General features: G+C 36.5%; 2 protein-coding genes across 2 annotated transcripts; both read left to right on the top strand.

Annotated features, from left to right (window-relative positions):
- The first annotated feature begins 476 nt into the window (after positions 1-476).
- Positions 477-2,222, top strand: LOC145661672 (uncharacterized). The gene has a single exon (XM_081726998.1). The coding sequence runs from the start codon at positions 477-479 to the stop codon at positions 2,220-2,222; it is 1,746 nt and encodes a 581-aa protein (XP_081583124.1).
- Positions 2,223-2,408: 186 nt separating this feature from the next.
- Positions 2,409-8,996, top strand: LOC145661671 (uncharacterized). Its single transcript, XM_081726997.1, has 3 exons — positions 2,409-3,186; positions 6,574-7,475; positions 7,680-8,996. Exons 1-3 carry the CDS (start codon positions 2,409-2,411, stop codon positions 8,994-8,996), a joined length of 2,997 nt encoding a protein of 998 aa, XP_081583123.1.
- Positions 8,997-10,712: the final 1,716 nt, after the last annotated feature.

Genomic DNA, 10,712 nt, shown 5'->3' with positions numbered 1-10,712 from the left:
ATCATTGCATTACATTTGCATAACGTTTCTCTTTTGTTTTTTAAAACAGTTTGTGTGTGTGTGTGAGTGTCAGCAAGTTGAGCACCAAGAGATCCATACAAGACGGTCCTCCGGAATTCGTAAAAAGACAATATAACAGTAAGTTGTAAGTGTTTCAGTTGTTGTGTAGTTAGTGCAAATAAACATTTATTCATTTATCATAATTAAGCTGTTTTGTGAACATTTATTCATCAAAAAGCAAAACATTGGTCCTCCGGGCCGGATCACAGTGAACTAGCGTTTGATATAAACTGTGAAGTGTGTATGTGAACAATTGTTACACTGCTCTTTGTGTAGTTCTGTTCATGTGTGCAGTGACGTTTATTAATTCTTCTGGAAACTATATGAATAGACATAAGTGAGAACACGTTCATCAGTGTGGACTTGTGTGTGGACTTGTGTTTATTAGTTAGTGTGGACTTACAACATTTTTCAAGATGGAGGACTCAGACAGAAGCAAGTTAGTGAAACAACGTGGTGTGTGCAAAAGTCAGCTGACAAGAATTCAAAACTACGTAAGTAATATTAATTCAACAACTACAATTAGTCAGGTGAAAGTACGTAAGACTGCAATGATTGAGTTATATAAAAAATTCGATGAAGTACAATCACAGTTAGAAATAAATTACGAACAAGTAGAGGATGATGCATACAGGGAGGAGTTTGAAACCAGTTACTATGATGTATTAGCGCAACTAGAGGATTTTATTATTCAGCGTAGTCAGGAATCTCATTCAAACAATTCTTCGAAAAATGAGAATCAGGTGTCAAATGATCAATTAAAATTGTCTCGTGTTGAATTGCCATCATTTGAAGGACGATACGAAAATTGGCTTTCATTTTCAGACAATTTTAAAGTTATGATTCATAATAACGATAACGTGTCAGGGTTGCAAAAGTTCCATTACCTTAGGAGTGCATTGAGAGGGGAGGCGTATGATTTAATAGCGAATCTGCAAGTTACAGAAGCTAATTATAAAATTGCATGGCAATTATTGAAAGACAGGTATGAAAATAAGCGTTTGATTGCAGCTACTCATGTCTGTAATTTGTTACATATTAAATGTATCACAAAGGAAACTACATCAGAATTAAGAGAATTTATTAATACAGCTACTAGTAACTTGAATGCATTACGAGCTTTAGATTTGCAGACACCACTAGAAGAGGTTTTGTTAGTTCAACATTTCGTTTCTCAATTAGACAATAACACTAGGCGTGCGTGGGAGTTACAAATCACAGATCATTCTTTCCCTCCCTTATCAGAGTTCTTTGCTTTCTTGGAACGTAGGTGTCAAGCATTTGAAACTATAAAAAATACACCATCGCAGGAAGTAGTGTCAAGGTCAAGGGGCGATAAAAATAGACAGAGTGCTGAACCAAAACAAAAAGAAAAAACAACCAAATCATACGTGACAACAACTCAGTCTTTCTGTAACTTTTGTAAACAAAACCTAATACATCAGTTGTTTAAATGTCCTGCATTTTTAAACGCTGAAGTAAAAGAAAGACAAGACTATGTTCGAGATAATTTATTGTGTTTCAACTGTCTCAGAAAAGAATGTAAAGTAAAAACGTGCAGATCAGGTGGCTGTAAACGCTGTTCCAAAAAGCATAATACCTTGCTGCATTATGACGTAATGTCAAAAGCAGATGAGAAACCCAGTGTTGCTAATTCACAATCAAGAAATTTTTCGAGTCATTCTAATACGAATAGGGAAAATATGACACAAGGTTCTTATTGCATTTTCAAGGGAAAACCAAATGTTACTGTTATGTTATCTACTGCTATAGTAAATGTACGAGATGCGAATGGTAAATTACATCCATGTAGAGTATTATTAGATTCGGCCAGTCAAAGTAATTTTGTAACTGAAGATTTAGTTCAAAGGTTGCGTCTACCTAAAAATAAACACCGAGTTCCAATTCAAGGTATTAATAGTGTGATTAGTGAAACAAAGCATTGTGTAGATGTACATATAGAATCAAGAATTCGTGAATTTGCAATTGATGTAAACTGTTTAGTTTTGCTCAAAATAACAGATAACATTCCAAGTAGGCCAATAGATCATACTGATTGGAACTTGCCGACAAACATAGTGTATGCAGATCCTAATTTTCACCAACCAGATACTATTGACATTTTGTTAGGCGCGGAAGTGTTTTTGGACATTTTGCGATGACATAAACTAACTAGACCAGGGAATTATCCAGTAGTACAAGAGACTGAATTTGGGAACATTTTGGCGGGTAAAGTTCGTACAACAAGAGATTCTAGTATACCACAAGTGTCATTTTTTGTGCAAGAAAGTAACCTTGATAGACAGTTACAGACATTTTGGGAGCTCGAAACTATACATTCAACAGTCATGACTCAAGAAGAAAGGCAATGTGAAGGACACTTTGAGGAAAACACTACCAGAGATAGCAGTGGTCGATTCGTTGTACGTCTGCCAATTAAGCCAAACCATAAACCATTAGGAGAATCATATAATTTAGCTCTTCGTAGATTTTACCAGCTAGAAAGACGGTTGCAGCAGTGTCCAGAAATTAACGAGCAGTGCTGTAACTTTATGAGGGAATATGAAGAATTAGATCATATGAAACCAGTGAAAGAAGAACATGAAGATAATGGTATGAAATGTTATCTGCCACATCACGCAGTATTGAAACCATCCAGTACCACAACAAAGCTAAGAGTGGTTTTCGACGCTTCTGCAAAGACTTCAACGGGGGTTTCATTAAACGACATACTTATGACAGGACCAACAATCCAGCAAGATTTACATTCAATTGTCACGAGATTTCGAATCTTTCCTATTGCCTTTACGGCGGATATTCAGTCAATGTATCGAATGATTAAAGTTCATGAAGATGACATTGCACTTCAAAGAATTATGTGGAGATATTCATCAGTAGAACCAGTCAAGATTTATGAGTTGCAGCGGGTCACATATGGTGAAACATCATCACCGTATTTGGCGACGGCATGTCTTCGAAAGTTAGCGGAAGAAGAAAGAAGTAAATATCCGCAAGCAGCGACAGTATTGGAACGTGATTTTTATATGGATGATGTAAGCTCAGGATGCCACAACGTTGAACAGGCGTTAAAGCTTAAGAAAGAACTTATTCAATTATTGCAAAGCGGTGGGTTTACTTTAAGAAAATGGTGTTCGAATGAGCCAGCATTGTTGGAAGCATATAACGACTCACCAAGGGTAGTCGTCAACCTGGTTCGGCTTAGTAAGATATATAAATCTTAAGTGGTAGTATTTGTTTGCATGTAAAAATTATCTTTAATAATTATATACCATTATTCTCACCTTTTCTATTAGAATGATAACGTCGATGAACGTTGCTAAAATGGTTTATTAGCTGATATACATTATAATATATTTTCCTTCAAACTGTCAAGCACACAAACTTGCTGACTAGGTATCCATAAACATTTACATAGCAACAACTATCCCATAATAATATTTTTACATATCTTAAAAACATTCTTCTTTTGTTATTATTAAATTAACATTCTATTAAGTATAGTGCACATGTATGAGCACTTTCTGCCCAAGGTACAGGTAATTATTAACCTATCCAAAGTATTTCGTTATATAAAAATGTCGCCCGACAAATGGACTGAATATAAAAGTCATGAGTGAGCTTGGCTTTTATCTTCAAGAACCACTGGTCCGTTTACAATAGTATTCTTACATTACATATGTTCTTTATATTTTGATCACACCTCGTATATATCTTCATTACATTTCAAATATATATATAGATACATTTATAACAAATCTTTTCACTTCATTAATATTTATCTTTTATTACATTAATTATATTTATTTCATTATTATCAAAAACATCGTCGCTTATTAATATAATTAACGAGGGTGAAACACGAATTACTATGATTAATAGTTTTGATCATTATTAAAACAGTGATGTTACAACTAATGTTTGATCTTTTAGGGCGCATTAAATAACAAATAAGTTAGATGTTGTATTATAATGTATACATTGTAGCACGAAGAAATCATAATAAAGAAGAATCTTGTTCGAATAATATATCGGATAGCTCATAAAAACAGTCGTCGAATAATTAGTTTTATAGAATGGATCTTATTCTTAACATAATCTTTGACAATTAAGTTTTCAACACAAATCAATCTAATATAAATAACCTTTGCTTTTAATCATTTATGAATCAAATTATAATTCCTACATATATTAAAAACATTTGGGAATTATCATTGATTAATGAGAATTAAAGAAAATTAAATTGAATAAAAATAAAATAAATGTTCATGAAAATCTATAGCTGATATGAATTTAACCTAATTTCATTAACGGTAATCAGGTTACGTTCGTACTTGCATACGATTCTAATAAAGTACATTGCACAGCACAATCATGATTATGTCCCGTATTATTGTTCTGTACAGAAATTACTTCAATACCTGGATCTTGATGCGAAGTGCCATCTCTTGTCCTTCCATTACGTCTATCCACGTAGTTCGCTGTATTCCTGGAATTTCGCCATACATTTCGTCTATTTTTAAACCTATTTTGGTTATATGGTCTAACATATGGATTGCTACGATTAATTAGGTTAGGCGGATTCCCTACATAACTTTGCCTATTTTGCTCATTTTGATTGCTAGAGTATACTCGGCTTAGGTTATGTTCCGTATTATTCACACTTCGGATATTTAAATTCCGAACAGGCACCAAATGATCTGAATTATTCTTATTTTTACCCATTCCTGCTTGTTGATTCATGGCATGGTATTGAGTTTCATAGCATTGGACAAGCATTAGTAAATGGTTGAAACTCATACACTGTGTGGAAAATAAGATCTGTTGTAATTTAAATGGAAGCAAATTTCGAATCGATGCTATTATTCTCGATTCCGATTGCAATGGATTAACGACCTTTAATTCGTTGTAGGTATTTACAACAAACTCTACAACAGATTTATGCAATCGAGGATTGAAGTGTTGATTTCTAATGGTAGCATCTCTATTCGCAAGCAAAAAGTCATTTTCATAATTGGCGATCAGTGCCGCTTTGAATTCTTCATATGTACTGATGTGATCACGTACTGCTTTAAACCATAATGAACAAGGTGGGAGTAATACATGAGGGATTAATTTCATATATTGTGATCTATCTATACACATTATATTGCATTCGTCCTGGAATTTCTCTAAGAAAGAAGTAGCATTCTCGTTACACTTACCACTGAATTTGCTCATAGCTCGAATTTCACTCATCTTAACACTTAATTTTACCTTCCTTTTATCATTCCGTGTACTTATTGGGTGATAGTTCCTATCCATGACGTGATGTGTCGTTACACCATCTATGTTTCGCCCATCTGTACCCTTCGGATGTATTTCTTCCAATATAATATCCTCATCAGACACCGGCGAAGGCGAGTTCATCTCTGGTGAGTGGGGAAACTCCATGCGATCACTACACATGTTATTACGGTATGTGTTGTCCTTAACCTGTAGCATTCTAACTTCTTCCTGTAACGTAGCTATCAATTGCGTATTTGCACGTATATTGTTAGAATTATTGATGACCTGGATCTTTTGTTGTTGAACAGAAGATTCTGTTACTTCTAAATCCTTTTTTACATCACTGATTTCTTGTCTCAGGTGATTGTGATTACCCTGGCATTCCTCCGATATTCCTTTTAACTTTTCCTCGAACTGCGAGGTGATATCGCTCATCGTCTGGATAATTAATTGTTTCGTTTCATCCGACTTCTGTTCCATCTTCTGTTCTATCGTCTGCTTCAATTCTTCGTATTGCTTGTTAGATTCATCAGACTTCTGTTCTATTCGTCTACTTAATTCTTCAGAGTTATGCTTCATCGTCTGCTTTAACTCGGTAGACATTTGCATCAATTGCCGCTGTAAGACTAGCAAGATTCGGTCTTCTGATGTCAATCCTGATGTTACACTAGGTTCACCGTTGTCACTATTAGTGGATTCATTCTCCATTATTTCAGTGTCCATTTTCCTTATAATTATTCTACCACTTCTCAATATGGTGAAATTTGTACTCATTAACTTTATGACAAAAGTAAATTCAACCTTACTCTGCTTCGGGATATGAATTTACAACAAATCCCGGGTGAGGTAAACCAAAATTTTTAACTATCGACTCACTCAGGATTTGTTTGCGTGTAAAAATTATCTTTAATAATTATATACCATTATTCTCACCTTTTCTATTAGAATGATAACGTCGATGAACGTTGCTAAAATGGTTTATTAGCTGATATACTTTATAATATATTTTCCTTCAAACTGTCAAGCACACAAACTTGCTGACTAGGTATCCATAAACATTTACATAGCAACAACTATCCCATAATAATATTTTTACATATCTTAAAAACATTCTTCTTTTGTTATTATTAAATTAACATTCTATTAAGTATAGTGCACATGTATGAGCACTTTCTGCCCAAGGTACAGGTAATTATTAACCTATCCAAAGTATTTCGTTATAAGCAGTGCCAGAAGAATATAGGGAAATTCACTTACCGTTTGAATTTGAGTCCGAGTCAGGTGTTTCAACATTGGGTTTATCGTGGAATCCTGCATCAGATAAGCTTCTCATCACCAACAAGTCAGTTAGAGAATGTCTCACGACCAACATACCAACCAAACGTCAAGTGACTTCGACCATAGCAAAAATATTTGATCCTTTAGGACTTATAAGCCCTGTAGTTACTCCATTCAAGTTTTTCTTACAACAAATGTGGATCCATAAGATCAATTGGGATGATCAAATACCATCAGAACTCTATCAGCAATGGTTAGACCTGTGTCATCATCTTCCAAGTGTTAACGAAATACAAATTGATAGATGTGTAGTATTGAAGAATTATGTTCATGTCGAGATACATGGGTTTGCTGACAGCAGTCAACTTGCGTACGGCTGTTGCATTTATGTTAAAACTGTAGACATTTCAGGCAAAACTCCTGTTAAACTTTCGGGTTCTAAATCGAGAATAGCTCCTATTAAAAAGGTAACGTTACCAAGACTTGAACTTTGTGCGGCAGTACTTTTGAGCAGGCTGTATCAGAAAATAATTCCGATATTAAACATTTCAGTGAATAGTACTTACTTCTGGACCGATTCAAAAATAGTGCTGGCATGGATATCATCTCCAGCTGCCAGATGGAAGGAGTTCGTGGCAAACAGGGTTGCAGAGATACAGGAGATCACATCAGTCAACCAGTGGCATCATGTGTCTTCAATGGACAATCCAGCCGACATTATTACACGGGGAATGGATCCGAAACAGTTGAAGGAAGCAGATATTTGGTGGCATGGACCCGCATGGCTTGAATCATCTGCATGGCCCGAACAATCAGAAGTGGTAGACGAAGATGTTCCAGAAGAAAGGAAAGTAACGACCATATCTTTAGCCAGTTATGAAGGTGACATAAGCTGTCTGGAGAAATTTTCATCATTGTGGAAACTATTGCAAGTTATTTGTTTGTGTCGTCGTTTTATTTACAATTGTAAAAATCACAATCAGAAGAAAGTAGGAACTATTTCCACTACTGAAATTAGTGATACTTTGCAACAATGCATTAAGCTAATCCAACAGGTTAGTTATTCGCAAGAATTCAAGGACTTAGCTTCATCAGGCCAAGTTTCATCCCAAAGTGAACTTAAATCTTTGTATCCATTTATAGATAATGAACAGTTGCTACGAGTGGGAAGACGGCTAAAAAACTCCGACTTACCGTATGATAGCAGACATCAGATCATCTTACCACCTAAAGAGCATCTCACCAAATTGATAATTGAAGCGGAACATAGAAGATTGTTACATGCTGGACCGCAGTTATTGATTTCATCATTGAGGCAAAAATATTGGATCCCACGAGCTAAACAAGTCATTCGATCTATCATTCATCACTGTCTAGTTTGCTTTAAATTGAAAGCGTCAGCCTCAGAACAACTCATGGGTCAATTATTATCAGCACGAGTACAGCCAGCTCGAGCTTTTATTCACGTAGGGGTGGATTTCGCCGGTCTTCTAATGATTAAGCAAGGAACTAGATCTCGTAAAGTGACAAAGGCGTATGTTGCAATATTCGTGTGCTTAGCAACCAAAGCGATTCATATGGAGTTAGTGAGTGATTTGAGTAGCCAAGCATTTTTAGCAGCTCTTCGAAGATTTGTAGCAAGAAGAGGCAAATTTTCGAACATCTATAGTGACAACGGAACCAATTTCGTTGGAGCTCAGCGAGAACTCAAGGAGCTTCAACAACTACTCAGTTCACAACAATTTCAAAACTCAATTCAAGATGTTGCAGTGCAAGAAGGATTTACATGGCATTTCATTCCACCCAGAGCAAGTCATTTTGCAGGCATTTGGGAAAGTGCAGTGAAGCTTCATTTAAGAAGAATAGTAGGTTGCACGAATTTGACATTTGAAGAACTCAACACAATCATAACACAAATAGAAGCCTGTTTGAATTCACGACCAATCACCGTTCTATCCAATGATCCCGATGATCCTTCATTTTTGTCACCAGGACATTTCCTTATTGGTGAACCTTTGATGAGCATTCCTGAACCAGATCTAGTGGACATTCCGACCAACCGATTATCAAGATGGAATCACCTTCAGAAGATGAAGCAGCATTTTTGGAAAAGATGGTCTCAGGATTATCTACATGAACTCCAGCAGAGAAGAAAATGGACAACAAAACAACCTAATATTTCTATTGGAGATGTGGTTCTAATCAAAGAAGACAATTCTCCTCCTTTGTCATGGAAATTAGGTGTCATTCAACAAGTGTTTCCGGGAAAAGATGGACTAGTGAGAGTAGTGAGTGTAAAGTGTAAGTCAGGGACTGTTAAGAGACCAATTACTAAAATTGTACCTTTACCTAAAAGTGATAATGTGGATTAGGTGTAAGTTGATTGACTTGGTTCAATCAAGAGAGGGGAGAATGTAGAGACTTTTATAGTGAGTTTGTATCATTGCATTACATTTGCATAACGTTTCTCTTTTGTTTTTTAAAACAGTTTGTGTGTGTGTGAGTGTCAGCAAGTTGAGCACCAAGAGATCCATACAAGACGGTCCTCCGGAATTCGTAAAAAGACAATATAACAGTAAGTTGTAAGTGTTTCAGTTGTTGTGTACTTAGTGCAAATAAACATTTATTCATTTATCATAATTAAGCTGTTTTGTGAACATTTATTCATCAAAAAGCAAAACAATATCTCTATAAAATATATGCTTGATTTAACATATTAACTAAAATGATTCTGGACCCGTAATTTTAACACTTCCCTGCCATCAAGGGGGAACTTCACAAGATTTCTCAAGATAATTGTAATGCGTCTATACTAATTAAGCTAACTAGGATTATATTTTAGTTTCTTTTGTAGCCATAACTCCATTCTATCACGGTGCTAACTTTGAAGTGTTTGATTGAGTTGTGCACAACATTTCTCTATTCTAATTCGAGAAACATAAGTACTCAATTATCTTAACTCTAAACTAGTAAATACAAAGTAGTTTTAATTTTGAAAGCATAATATAATAAAATATTCGAAAATTTCAATTTTACCCAAATTTTCCGTGTTTTCCAAGCTCGGGAAGACCGTAAAAAAGTGTTTTTTTAAACCCAAAATTTCCGTTTTTTTCCCAGGCCTTCACAATACTAATCTGAACACACAGTGCACCGAACACTCCTAACAATGGGCCTCCACAGCCGACGACCCATTCATGTTCGAATGTTAACACCATGACATTGGCAACTACGACTGAAATGAACACATGACCATCGCCACTGGACCTTGGCACAGTGACAGAGCGTTGCATTGTATGACGAATCCTTCTTACCTTCAATACCTTCTTCATCATGACGATGGGAGTGTGCGAATCTGTCGTATTCCAATGGAACAGCTCCTTGACACCTGTAGTGCGGGACGGAGACAAGCTGGCTGCGGCTTAATTATTATCTGGAGAACAATCACGTAAGCATCCATGTGTCTAGAGGAGCTCGAGCAAGGCACCATAATGGCCGAGGCGTATGGCACACTGCTTGCAGATTACGTACACCCCTTCCTGATGACCATGTTTCCTAACGGTAGTGGCACTTTTCGACAAGATAATGCACCATGTCACAAGGCCAGGAGTATGATGGAGTAGTTCGAGGAACGCAGGAGCGAGTTCCAAGTGATGTGCTGGCCCCCCAACTCGCCCGATCTGAACCCAATCGAACACATCTGAGATGTGATTAAACGTGACGTCAGGGCGCATCGCCCCCTCCCCGGAATTTACGGGAATTAGGTGACCTGTGTGTGCATATGTGGTGTCAACTCTCTCCAATGACTTACCAAGGATCATTGCGTGCATGCCAAGACGCGTCGCCGTTGTTATCCGTGCCAAAGGTCGACATACTGACAATTAGGTAGGTAATCATAATGGTCTGGCTGATGTGTGCGTATATTTTAACTCATATATTTTGTCTCGACTCGAATTTCGAGATGTCTCGACTCGAATTCGAGTCGAGTCGAGACGGAGACTATCGAGTCGAAACTCGAGTCGAAACAGAAACACATTTTCGAGTCGAGACAACATTTTCTCGAGACGACTCGAGACAGGATCTAATCTCGA

The sequence above is a fragment of the Thermobia domestica genome, chromosome 10, assembly GCF_964235325.1.
Source record: "Thermobia domestica chromosome 10, izTheDome1.hap1.1, whole genome shotgun sequence".
Taxonomy (NCBI): domain Eukaryota; kingdom Metazoa; phylum Arthropoda; class Insecta; order Zygentoma; family Lepismatidae; genus Thermobia; species Thermobia domestica.
The sequence above is the reverse complement of the archived record's forward strand: the minus strand, read 5'-3'. Positions and strand labels throughout refer to the sequence as shown.